We start from the raw sequence: 14,226 nt of genomic DNA, 5'->3' as shown, positions 1-14,226 counted from the left end.
TTCTGCTTTGAGGCCCACCTATTCATACTTGTAATGAATTGGGGCCCGTTAAAAATATCCCCAATTATTTTGGCTCATCTATCCTATTAGAATCTAATCTATTGTAAAGTGTATTAATGGGATGCAACATCACTCCCTGTTACAGATGGGAGCCCAGGAGTTAAATAAATGCAGTAAAAACAAACTGTTTTTAATTGTGGGTTTTGTATTTAAAACTGTATGGATGTGCCAGAAGTCAACATAAAATCATGGATGCAGGGCATTCTCAGTCAAAATGGATTAATGATCCAAAAGTGGAGTCTGGTCGATTAACACAAGAACTTATTGCCATGTTTGTGTACAGCAAACAAGCAAGTTATTAAAACTAAGAAGTGGATATAGAAACCACTCAATAGGATAGATCCTTACATGTTAACAAAGAAGGATTTTTTTCCTATGAAAAACTGGGGATTTCATTGGGAATAAATTAGGGATAAAATTAGCTCATGTTTAAAGTCTTTAATTTTCTGTAAAGCTGCTTTGTGACAATGTATGTTAAAAGCGCTATACAAATAAACTTGACTTGACCATGAGTTGGAAAATTATCCACCCATTGAGTTCCCCGACATCTCCGACTACCTGGTGCTGCACACATCTTTCTACACGGACACACTGATGAAAACCTGGAAGAGCATGGAAGAGTACAATTTTGTATATGTGGCTGGGTTAAAGATCTGGGGATCAGGACACTGCAAGATAGACGGCAGTAGATGGATCTAAGTGCAGGAAGAGTGTTAATTAGCAGGTGTAATATTTACAAAAACAAAACCCAAACGGAAGCAGAATCATAAAGCAGAATATTTAAACAGTGTTGTAAACATGACTAGAAACAAATGTGACAGTGATAATACTTCGCAAAAGCCTCTGTGAAAACAGCGTCCATACCTGCGCATGCCGATTGTGCTCAAATCAGTATCAGGTGTTTCCCATAATGACTAGGTCCCCAGATCATGCACAACCGCTTGAGTTGCACCACACTCAAGTGCACAAAGGCGTAACAGTCAAGTATTCACCTGCTGTGTAACCACAACTTTTAGCTTACGTGTATATCACCACCAAAATGCCTCATTTTCATCGATAACCCATCACGAGCTGTAGTGTGACCGTAACTTGGTGAGGCAGATGTGACATCAGATGCAATCCAACAATTGTACCTTACTACAAGTAAAAAATTAGCTTCAACTTGAGAAAAAAAAATTGTGGCCGACTAGATGGCGCTTCTAGTGGTTGAAAAACATTGCTACAATTCTGTGCAAGCAGATATTTTGAGTGAACAATTTTTTTTTTTTTTTTTGCATGCACAGTAACGTAATGTGCAGGATTTTGTTAAAACACAAACCTGGAGTATACTAAAGTCAGTATTGTACTCAATAACATTGATCAGCTTTTTTTCAACAAAAGCACGAGTGCACTGTTAAGAGCTGTAGACAGAGAGAAAACGGTGAGAGCTTGAGAGACAGAGGGTATGAGTTCTGCATGTATGTGCGTAGCAAACAAACAAGCAAACCTTTTATTATGTTAACATGAAGTTACTGTGCATACAAAAAAAAACCCTGTTCACTCAAAATATCTGCTTGTGCATGCAGAATTGTGGTACAAAGATAACCCCATTCACCCCTTTTCACATATCCCACAATCATGGTTGGGAACTTCCGGTGACCAGGCCCAGGCTGCTGATAACGGTACAAAAAACAATATTGAGCTATATAGTCTGTTTCGATGTTCAAATATACATCCGTTATCCATAACTGCTTATCCTGTGCAGGGTCGCAGGCAAGCTGGAGCCTATCCCAGCTGGCTCTGAGTGAGAGGCAGGGTACACCCTGGACAAGTTGCCAGATCATTGCAGGGATGATACATAGACAACAGTTCACACTTGCAGTCAATTTGAAGCCACCAATTAGCCTAACCTGCATGTCTTTGAACTGTGGGGGGAACCGGAGCACCTGGAGTAAACCCACGCAAACACGGGGAGAACATGCATACTCCGCACAGAAAGGCCCCCATCAGCCACTGGGCTCAAACCCAGAACCTTCTTGCTGTGAGGTGACACTGCTAACCACTACACCACCATGCCACTATGTTCAAATATTATTACAGGTTTACATGGTCTCACAGATTTTTTTTTTTTCAAGATCAATACTGCTAGAAGTGATTGTACATTTGCAATTTGTCATCAGTGTAAGTGTACACAGTTAATATTGTTGGCCAGAGTTATAGTGCTGAGTAGTTGGAACGTGTATTTCGTGTAAACAGTGCAGTGAGTGAAAGTGAAAGGGCTGTATGGGCGATAGTCTAAGGATGACTGATTTAAAAGCTTCTGTGCTGATGAAAAATACAGTGGAATCGGTGACTAGACATATAAAAGCAGTCTAGTAACATCACATTTCAGCTTATATCTGATATTTGAACATCGAAACTGATGACAAATTTACATTGATGAATTGTAAATGTACAATCATTTCGAGCCATGTTAATCTTGAAAAAAATCTGTGACCATATAAACCTGTAATAATATTTGAACATCTGATATTTGAACATCGAAACTGATTATATAGCCCACTATTGGTTTTTGTACCATTATCAGCAGGTACAAATCCTGGTCACTGGAAGTTCCCAACCGTGCAGTGGATTGTGGGATATGTGAAAGGGGTGAGTACAGTTCATGCCCCAAATGCTGTACTACTTTAAAAACACTATAAACCCATAGGCTCATTCCACAAAATACTTTAACACGTATTCTTGTAACTGTAGCGGGCTCATTACTCCGCTACTCAAGTGTGTATGTGTGTGTGTGTGTGTGTGTGTGTGTGTGTGTGTGTGTGTGAGAGAGATAGCAAGACTAATACTGTTGCTCTGTGGAAATGTATGCTATGAAGAGATCCCTCTCTACTTCCTGGAGAGGACACAAGCTTATCTGTACAAATTAAAAAAAAGATGCTCTTTAATGAATGCCAATTTAAACAAGTCATAAATAATCAGCGTTTAAATATATTTGCTTAAATAGTTATTAAATACTTGTATCTCTGTATGAGTACCGTATTTTCCGGACTATACGTCGCTCCGGAGTTTAAGTCGCATCAGCCAAAAAATGCATTATGAAGACGAAAAAAACATATATACGTCGCACCGGACTATAAGTCGCACTTTTTTGAAGGGTTACTTATTCTATCCATAGAATCTGTGATTGTATCTGATAAGCGGCGCGTGGTTACTGTGCGACTGCATTGTTTATTTAATAAACGAACAGCTGAGCAGTGATAACGCGCCCTTTGCCCTGTAAGTAGCCTAGTCTGATTATTTTAAATATCTACTACTATCTTTAATACTATCACTATCGTTATTACTAATAGCCTATATTATTATTATTATTATAACTAATATTAGTAGCCTATTACTGATGCATTAATCAGTTTGCTTTTAGGATGTTTTTACCGATAGGGCTTATTATCGCCCCATGGCTCTCATCTGTGTTATTAAAGCTGTAGTCATCATCGAGGAGTGTCATTCTTCATTTTTGTCGAATTTTATTTCATCAAATCAGAGGTCAAGTAGGCTATAGGTATATCATCTCCAAAGACAGGTACGATAGTAAAAACAACTGTCTAGTGAAAAAAACAACAACAACTGCTTTTAAATCCCCTACTTAAATCCTTAAAATGAGTCATTTAACCCATGTCTTGTGTGATCTGATCTCCAATGGTGAAATAAACCGGTTGTGATGAGTACAGTCTGTTATTTTAGAAGATAAATGTAATATATAATTTAATATATAGACTAATAAAAATTAATATTTTATAATATAATATCACGACATATTACTGTCTGTAACTGTTTGTCACTAAAGCGTTTTCTAAGATCATAATGTCTGATATTATTATTATTATTATTATTATTATTATTTTACACACACAATAGGCGCATGTGCGTCAAGTTATAGTAAACCATCCCCCGCCTTTTTTTTTTTTTGAGTCGCCGGACCCACCCACCTCCTGCGTTCTGGGACCTCCCACTTCACAAATTAAGCACTGCCTAAAATCATTACATAACTTATTTAAATAACTATAGGCCTATAATTAATAATAAAACACAGGCCAATCAAGTTTATCAAGCTGATGATTTCACTCTAAATCAGCAAATCCATTGAATTCCTCATCCTCGGTGTCGCTTCTGAACAACTCTGCCTCCAGCGGCAGATGAAGCGCCGTTTCCTCTTCTTCTGCGTGGCTGTCGTCATACTCAGCATCAGCTCCAGTTATTCCGCGGTGAAAAAAACAAACAAACATATATACGTCGCACCGGAGTATAAGTCGCATGGCCAGCCGAACCATGAAAAAAAGTGCGACTTATAGTCCGAAAAATACGGTAGTTAAATACAATTAAATATTAAGATGATATTGGAAAGATAAAAATCTAGAAGGACCTAACATCAACAACAATAACTAGAACGGCACTCTGTAGAGCGCATTCCTCTGCCAAGCCACGTGTTCAAATTTGCATTAAAATCTAATCGATTGATTGATTGATTGATTGATTGATTGATTGATTCCAAACAGTAAAGAAGAAAGATATAAAAAATGCAATAATCAAAACATAGTCATAAACAAACAGAATAGCGTAGCCACAAGGCAGTAACATAATAATATTCGGAAAGGATTAGGAAGAAGTAAATAACTTATCGAATCCTAACCCTCTATACCACCGCTAATCAAACGTCACTTTCCACCATAATAAACTATATATACACAAAAGAAAACAAAAGCAACAAACAAAAAAGAAAACATACCAACATGGTATAATATCGATCAAATCATATATACAGATACTTATGTTATACATATAATACATATATACAGCACATACATATACCTATAACTATACACATATCCATATGTACACAGACACCCATAATATCATAACTATGCATATCATATTATGCGCATATATACACACAATTATGCACATACTCACATTTTATATATACACACAATACTCATTATGATATAAATATATATATATCCATACGTACCCATACCCACATATATACACTTATATTATCAATAGAATGTTATTGTAATTCCTCCTCCCTATACCTCATAAAGATCTGTTCCTTATACCTTTTTTTGAACTGGTTTATAGTTGTACATTTCATGAGCTCCACATTCAAACTGCTCCATAGCTTTACTCCACAAATAGAAATCTCATCTCATTATCTCTAGCCGCTTTATCCTGTTCTACAGGGTCGCAGGCGAGCTGGAGCCTATCCCAGCTGACTACGGGCGAAAGGCGGGGTACACCCTGGACAAGTCGCCAGGTCATCACAGGGCTGACACATAGACACAGACAACCATTCACACTCACATTCACACCTACGGTCAATTTAGAGTCACCAGTTAACCTAACCTGCATGTCTTTGGACTGTGGGGGAAAACGGAGCACCCGGAGGAAACCCACGCGGACACGGGGAGAACATGCAAACTCCGCACAGAAAGGCCCTCGCCGGCCACGGGGCTCGAACCCGGACCTTCTTGCTGTGAGGCAACAGCGCTAACCACTACACCACCATGCTGCCACAAATAGAAATACTGAACATTTTTAACGTTGTCCTAGCACTGCGAATTTTAAATTTCAATTTCCCCCTAAAATTATAGCCCCCCTCTCTATCCGAGAACATTGTTTGGATATTCCTTGGTACTTTATAATTCCTTACTTTGTACATTATTAAGGCAGTTTTATATTCTATAATATCCCTGAATTTTAAACATTTAGAATTTAAGAATAGTGAATTAGTATGATCTCGGTAACCAGCACTATGAATTATTCTTATAGCTCCTTTTTTGAAGTATAGTTATTGCATGAAGTGAACATTTATACGTATTTCCCTACACCACTGAGCAGTAATTTAAGTATGGTAAAACCAGGGAACAGTAAAGAATGCGGAGTGAATTATAGTCCACGATGTGCTTAGCTATACTCAACACAGATATGCTTCTTGATAGTTTAATTAGTATGTGTTTTATATGTGATTTCCAAGTAATTCTATCATCTATTATTACCCCAATAAATTTATTATTAGAAACTCTTTCAATGTCAACACCATCTACCTGTACATTTATTGCCTTATTTATTTTATAATTATTAAATAACATGATTTTTGTTTTAGACAGATTTAATGATTTATTTCGATCAAACCAACTTTTTAACCTGCACAATTCTGAAGAGATTGTTTTCTAACTCTTGTAAATTTTGTTCCAGAACAAAACATATTCATGTCATCTGCAAATAATACCATCTTAAATATCTTTGATACATTGCACATCTCATTTATATAAAGAATGAACAGTTTAGGACCCAATACTGACCCCTGGGGGACACCACAATCAATATTCAAACGAGTTGACACCGAGTCACCCAACTTTACAAATTGTCCTGTTGCTCAAATAACTTCTTATCCAATTTAATACAACTCCCCTTATCCCATATTGTTCCATCTTATTAATTAATATATCATGATTAATAGTATCAAAAGCATTTTGAAGATCAATAAATATCCCAGCGACATTTTTTATCATCTATAGAGTTACTGATTTCTTCAATTGATTCCATTAGTGCCAGCTCTGTTGATCTGTTTGCTCTAAATCCATATTGACTATCACTGAGTAGTTTGTATTTTTCAATGAATTTATCTAATCTGTTATTGAATAGTTTTTCAAGAATTTTGGAGAATTGAGGAAGTAAAGAAACAGGTCTGTAATTTGTGGAGTTGTGTTTGTCCCCAGATTTATACAGTGGAATTACTTTTGTTATTTTCATATTGCTTGGAAATGTACCGGTTTTAAATGACAAGTTACAGATGTATGTTAATGGTTTAGAAATCCCCCCAATAATAGTTTTCACTAGTTTCATATCAATATCATTACAGTCTGTGGATATTTTATTACTACATTTATTAACTATATCAATAATTTCCTTCTCATCTACTGGTGTAAGAAACATAGAACAAGAATTCCTCTTTATAATATTATCAATACAATCATCATTTGTTACTGGATCAGAGATATTTTGAGCTAATCTTGGTCCAACATTAACAAAAACATTATTAAAACTATTAGCAACTACATCCATGTTATAATTTTCGATACCTTTGTCATTAAAGTATTTAGGGTAATGTATTTGTCCAGAGCCATCTTTAATAATACTATTTAATATATTCCATATTCCGTTAATATTATTTTTGCTATTATATATTAATTTACCGTAATAATCCTTCCTATATCTCCTTATAATACTCATTAACTTTTTTATCTTTTTTATATTTATTTTCTGTCTCTTTGGTTCTTAATTTAATAAATTCTCTATATAGAGTGTTTTTCTTCTTACAGGCATTTTGTAATCCCTTAGTAATCCAAGGTTGGTCATTATAGTTTTGTTTTGTACTATATTGCTTCAGTGGGCAATTTTTATCATATAATAATTTGAATATACTTAAAAAGTTATCATATGCTATTCTCTATATAAACTGATTCCCAGTCTTGCAGTAATAAATCATTATTTAATGCAAACATGGCTTCCTCTGTCCTAACTCTTCTATACTTAAGTTTATGGTCTGTCACATTTCTCTTACAATTACAGTCATAAATTCTAAAAAACTGGTAGATGATCATTGATTAATATTCCACTTATAATGTTATTATCTATATCATTGATAAATATATTATCTATTAAGGTAGCACTATGGTCAGTCATTCTGGTGGGTCTGGTAATTTTTGGGTGAAGACTCATACTGTACATGGTATTAATAAATTCCTCAGTCATACTGTACTTATTAGGGTTCAACAGATCAATATTAGTATCCCCGCAAATGAAGATAACTTTTTTTATTATCTCCTGTAAATGTCTTTTCTACCCAGTCCTTAAACGCCTCTATGCTAGTTTCTGGCGCTCTATATATACAGCTAATTAATACATTTCTACTATTTTCAATATTAATTTCGATTGTTAAACATTCTAATAAGTTATCAATCACCGTTGTCATGCCATCTATTAATTTATAATTTAAATTACAGTCCACATACACCGCCATTCCTCCTCCACCTTTATTTTTCCTATTTATATAATTAAATTCATATCCAGCCAGTTCGAAATCCACTCCTTTCTCCATGTCAATCCAGGTCTCCGATATGGCAGTTATGTTGAATGGATGAGTAAACTGACTTAAGTATTTTTTGATGTGTTTGAAGTTAGCATACATGCTTCTGCTGTTGAAGTGTATTATTGATAATTTTCCCACAGCCTTAGTGGACTGATTGTACTGTTCCTCTGTGTAATAGTGGCAATTGTCATTTAATGGTTGAGAAAAAGTTATTGTCCGGGTCTATGTCATTATCTATAACCAATAGTTTATGGTCAGTGAATTCATGTGGTTTCAGTTCCAGGTTTTCATAATCAACAAGCATTTTCGTTAGCCAAGTAGCATTCCGAGTAATGGATGAAAGAGTTATTTCGGTGTGTGTCATGGTTGAGTTTGGTGTAGTGTCACGTTGGTATTGATTACCATACAGTCCCAGTAGCCATCACTGGTATTTGTCCAAGTCCTCGATGTTTCATATGACCAGAACTGTAGCCTCCTCTGGTGTACCGTTCAACTTAATGAATACTTTGCAGTTGGTTATCCATGTAGATTGAATTTTATTTTCTTTCTTCAGATGTCGTGCTTTTTTGGCGATGTCAGCATTGCGTTTTGTCAGGTGCTCGTTGATGTAGACATTTGTACCTTTCAGTTTCCTTCCTTGTTTCAGCAATGTTGCTTTATGTTTTCGATTGATGAATCTTATTATGATGACAGTGTTTTCCTTGTCTCTCCTGGGTAGAATGTGGCAGGCATATTGCTGCAATCAATATTGATTCCCTTTGAGTGTAGGAATGCCGACACTTGTTGCTCCACAGAGTTGCTGCCCAGTTCATCAGATTCTCCCTCCCTTGTCACTGCTTTTGCATATGACCTGGGTTTAATCTGAGTCCTAGTGACGATGACGTCGTTCATCCTGGTGTACTGTTCTAATTCAGCAACTCTGCTGTCCAGGTGGGCGAGACGCCGGTCCTTCTCGGCGTTCTGCAGCCTGAGCGACTTCACTTCCGTCATCAGGTCCATGATGGTTTTCTGTTGTTGTTTAATAACAGAAACTTCTTCCGCCAGAAAGTCGAGTGACTCTTTAATGTCCTCGCTTTCCTCGGCTGTAAAGTTTTTTTGGTGGCATAATTCACCAATAAAGCCATCCAATACGTGAAAATGTTTGGAGAATCGTTTCCTCACCTCACTGCCTTTCCGAAGTTTCCCGCCAGAGGAAGTGATGTAACATTCCCCTGAATTGTTCCTGAACCCATGGCCCACCTTTCCTCAAAATGTCATCAAAATCTATTGACTAGTTTTTGAGTTACATTGGGGAAAAGGTAAACAAACCTTTGGCTGAGGTAATAATAGAAATAGCCAAATGCCCGGTCACTCCCTCATTCACACTCCCATACTACAGTGGTGCTTGGAAGTTTGTGAACCCTTTAGAATTTTCTATATTTCTGCATAAATATGACCTAAAACATCATCAGATTTTCACACAAGTCCTAAAAGTAGATAAAGAGAACCCAGTTAAACAAATGAGACAAAAATATTATACTTGGTCATTTATTTATTGAGGAAAATAATCCAATATTGCATATCTGTGAGTGGCAAAAGTATGTGAACCTTTGCTTTCAGTATCTGGTGTGACCCCCTTGTGCAGCAATAATTGCAACTAAACATTTCCGGTAACTGTTGATCAGTCCTGCACACCGGCTTGGAGGAATTTTAGTCCTTTAGACCTTCTTGCTGTGAGGCGACAGCGCTAACCACTACACCACCATGCTGCCCACATAAATATATGAAGTAGTAAATAATTATTTGCTTTGTAGTTTTAGTATTGTAAATTTTCTTGGTTGATCAATACTAAAATTTCTTTACAGCAGAAGAAACATGTCTATAGAAAACTATGTAGAATCTATAAAACATTTAACTTTGTTATAAACAAAATCTGCAGTAATTGTAGAGAATATGCAAAAATACAAATAAAATAAAATTAGTAGAAACAAAAAATCTAAACGTAAACTTATGAATGATCCACCCATGTTGTTCTGTGTGGTTACTTACTCATAAATAATGTAGTGAACAATGTCGCATGTTGGCCCTTGAAGGCTAAAGCTAGAGCCCTGCACTCCCGCGGGAGTCCCGCGGGACTCGCGGGACCCGCCGCAAAGCAGTGCGGCGCAGGACAAATTTTGAAAGCTCATTGCGGGCACGGGCGGGACCGGAAGTGCACATATGTGCGGGAGCGGGAGTGCACATATGCGGCGAGGGTGGGAGCGGCGATAAGCTGCAGTCCCGCTAACTAACAACGTGCTTGAAATAAAATTTATAAATTATTAATTTATGTCTGTCATATATAATTCGTGCTGGATATTTTATTTGGCATTAATAAAAACATTTTAAGATGCCTAAATTTGCAGAGAAAGTCAGATTGCTGGATTGAGTGAGAAATGCATCTTAAACTTGCCATTGATCACTCTAATAATGCGCAGTTCACAGCCAACTAGCAAGAAAACCATGAGTGAATTGATTTACTTGTTGCGTTAGTCTACAACTTTAACCAGAGAGACAGGTTACACAGTGACGGTAGGCTTGACTCAATGCTATCCCAGAAATCCTTCCTGTAATATGCAAATTTGGCTGTCCAATCAGAGGCGACCAAATTTGCATATTACAGGAAGGATTTCTGGAATAGCATTGAGTCAAGCCTACCGTCACTGTGTAACATGTCTCTCTGATTAAAGTTGTAAACTAACGCAAGCAGGAAATCAATTCATTTCTTTTACTAGCTTTGCTTTGCAATAAAAAAACAAAACAAAACATTGGTATAAAGCAAGCCCATTCACTTTTTTATGCTGATCAGAGAATTACAGTGGTTTCTCATGTGATAGAAATGTGTGATTTGCGATTAAATATTTTAATCGTTTGACAGCACTAATTATTATTATTAGAGATACTACATGCTGAATTCAGAAATAAGGTCAACAATAACAAACGTGAGCTGGAGATATTTATGCACAAATCCACTCAAAGTAGGGGGCGGGGCACCATCACGCTGTGTCAAGACAAGAACTTTCCTGAGAAATAACGCGAACGTCTGCATCATGCGGGATTTGCGGGCAGGAGTGGGACAAAATATGGCAGGCACGGGCAGGAGCGGGACTGAAAATCATAATTCTTTGCGGGCGCGGGCGGGAGTGGGACTGCACAATGCGGGCGCGGGCGGGAGCGGGACTGAAAAATCCAACCCGCGCAGACCTCTAGCTAAAGCCTTCCACAGAGATGATCCAAAAATGAAATTAAGTACTCTATCTGTCATGAGACATCCCTCCAGTTTACTCCTTTACTCGATGGAGAGCAGATTTTGAATCCCCAATGGTTTTTCAGTGGGGAGAAAAGCAATATGTATTTTAATACTTATGTATGGAAAAATCAAAAGTAAAAATGAAATGTTCAAATGTCCTGCAACGGCAATAATTCAAATAAGGCAAATCAACAGAAAAAGTTTATGAAAACAGACAAAAGGGAGATGCGGTTCAAAAGTTTGTAACATTTTAGACTTTTCCTGTTTGTCTCTGAACTACTTTTGGTTATTTTTGTTCCTTGTGATAGTGATGGAACATCTCTAAAACTTGCTACACTAAAAAATGGACTTGCTGGTATAAATTTAATTTCTTTTCTTCACTTTTTGCAAAGGGTATGCAATGTTTTTGACTGTAACTAAAATGTAGGTTTGTAAATCGCTCAACAGTGTTTGTACTTTCTTTGCACGTCAAGCTGATTTTACATAATAAAATGTGTATAATGGAATAATGGACACTTTGATGTTCAATACAGTTTTTCTTCTCTTTTGCATAGGGTATGTCTGAGACATTTTCCACCTTGCATAACCTGGTCCACAAAGGAGTGAAGGTTGTCATGGACATTCCTTATGAGTTGTGGAATGAGACGAGTGCTGAAGTATCTGACCTCAAGAAACAGGTAAGTATGAAACAATAATGTATGAGTAAATGTAAAAATGCCTGTACCATCCACTTTAATAGCTGTTTATTTATGCAGTTAACCCTCTGGGGTTGAGAGCTTTGCCGGCAAAGCTCGACAGGTTTAGAATGAGTAGGTTATGTATTTAAATAAATATCAAGTTTTTCATCATACAAGCATGATGAACATATTGACAAACTTTACATTTTCCTATGTGCCCACTGCCAAATAATATTATAGTTTTTAAATTACCTCAATTAGATGAAACATAAAACTTGTCATCTTACTCAGGCCCTGTCCACACGGCAACGGATTCAGGTGAATCCGATACAATTGTTTATCGTTTCGGCCTGGCGTCCACACGGCACCGGCATTTTGGGTGCCCTAAAACGCAATCTTTTGAGAACGGGTTCCAGAGTGGAAAGATCTGGCAACGTTGCCGTTGCGAAGTCGTCTGGATGAGTAGAACGGATTTGTTTACGATGACGTCACAACCACATGACTGTGAGTGCTTCACGCCGGGTAGAAGTGTAACGAACTCGATGCGAGTTGTCAACAAATCCTATAACTTGGTTCATGAAACGCGCTTACAAAATATTTTCACTGTGAATATTTATTGTGTAATGGTGCAAAGTGAGAGAGAGAGAGATAATAGCCCTTAGGGTAGAGTCAATCCCGCCAGCAAAAATAGGGAAAAAAGGAGCGATCTCACCTCTTCAGATGTTGGTTTAAGTCCTACAATACATTCCTCAAAAAGGGCGTAGAAGAACAAATTAATCCATCAACGTGTAGCATTCAATTTATTCAATTTATAGCCTCAGGCTACATCCACACGACAACGGCAACGAGATGTTATTTAAAAAAATATCGCGTCCACATGGGCAACAATCAGTAAAATATCAGGTCCATATGGCAACGCAACGCTTGCTGAAAACGATGCAATACACATGCCACACCTCTAGGGCCGCTGTAAGACGGTCCCTTCGGAGACACCAGAACAATAGAAGAAGTAAGGACGCATGCGCATAAACTATTATGCGCGAGACTTCATATCAGCCACAAAGTCAGAAAAATCTGTTCGTAAAATTACATTATAATGACCAAATACAATGAAAAGTATTTTTCCAGTCTCACCTGTGAAAGGTAATCCCATGTGATCTCGTTTTGACGGTAAACCTGTTGGTACAGTTAAATGCAGCACATGAATGAGGCATCTTTATTCTCCGCTTTGACCCATCCAATATGGCGGCGAGGATGACGTATGATTCTACGCGGAAGGCGGCGTCTTTAATGGTCCGGAATAAATTGAATGCTACACGTTGATGGATTAATTTGTTCTTCTACGCCCTTTTTGAGGAATGTATTGTAGGACTTAAACCAACATCTGAAGAGCTGAGAGAGCTCCTTTTTTTCCCTATTTTTGCTGGTGGGATTGACTCTCTCTCTCTCTCTCTCTCTCTCTCTCTCTCTCTCTCTCACTTTGCACCATTACACAATAAATATTCACAGTGAAAATATTTTGTAAGCGCGTTTCATGAACCAAGTTAAAGGATTTGTTGACAACTTGCATCGAGTTCGTTACACTTCTACCCGGCATGAAGCACTCACAGTCATGTGGTTGTGACGTCATCGTAAACAAATCCGTTCTACTCATCCAGACGACTTTGCAACGGCAACATTGCCAGATCTTTCCACTCTGGAACCCGTTCTCAAAAGATTGCGTTTTAGGGCACCCAAAACGCCGGTGCCGTGTGGACGCCAGGCCGAAACGATAAACAATTGTATCGGATTCACCTGAATCCGTTGCCGTGTGGACAGGGCCTCAGTCGCACCGGAGTTAGAGCACTGAACTCCCACTTACACATTCATAAAAGACTGTTCACATGGTAATGGCGTGATAATCACTTTCACTCTTTTGGTTTCTATTTCGCCGTGAGAGCGGCCACTGTAAACAGGATAAAATGTGTCTGGCATAGGACTATTTGGAGGTAAAACTTGTTGTGAGATGGCACGTGAATTTTATGCGCTTTGGATGATTCAGGACAGCGATTCAAATCATGATTCATTTCATGAATCAGGACAGCAATTCA

At 37.6% G+C, this 14,226-nt stretch overlaps 1 protein-coding gene across 1 annotated transcript in view; it reads left to right on the top strand.

Moving 5' to 3' along the window:
- cnpy3 (canopy FGF signaling regulator 3) overlaps positions 1–14,226 on the top strand; it is a 37,280-nt gene that overhangs the window by 7,741 nt on the left and 15,313 nt on the right. Inside the window, exon 4 of the mRNA XM_060898604.1 lies at positions 12,014–12,136. Within this exon, the coding sequence (XP_060754587.1) occupies positions 12,014–12,136 (123 nt within the window). The remainder of the gene's footprint in view (positions 1–12,013; positions 12,137–14,226) is intronic.

Source organism: Neoarius graeffei, chromosome 18, assembly GCF_027579695.1.
Source record: "Neoarius graeffei isolate fNeoGra1 chromosome 18, fNeoGra1.pri, whole genome shotgun sequence".
NCBI classification, from domain to species: Eukaryota; Metazoa; Chordata; class Actinopteri; order Siluriformes; family Ariidae; genus Neoarius; species Neoarius graeffei.
Note: the sequence above shows the minus strand (reverse complement) of the source record. Positions and strands in the feature narration are given on the sequence as shown.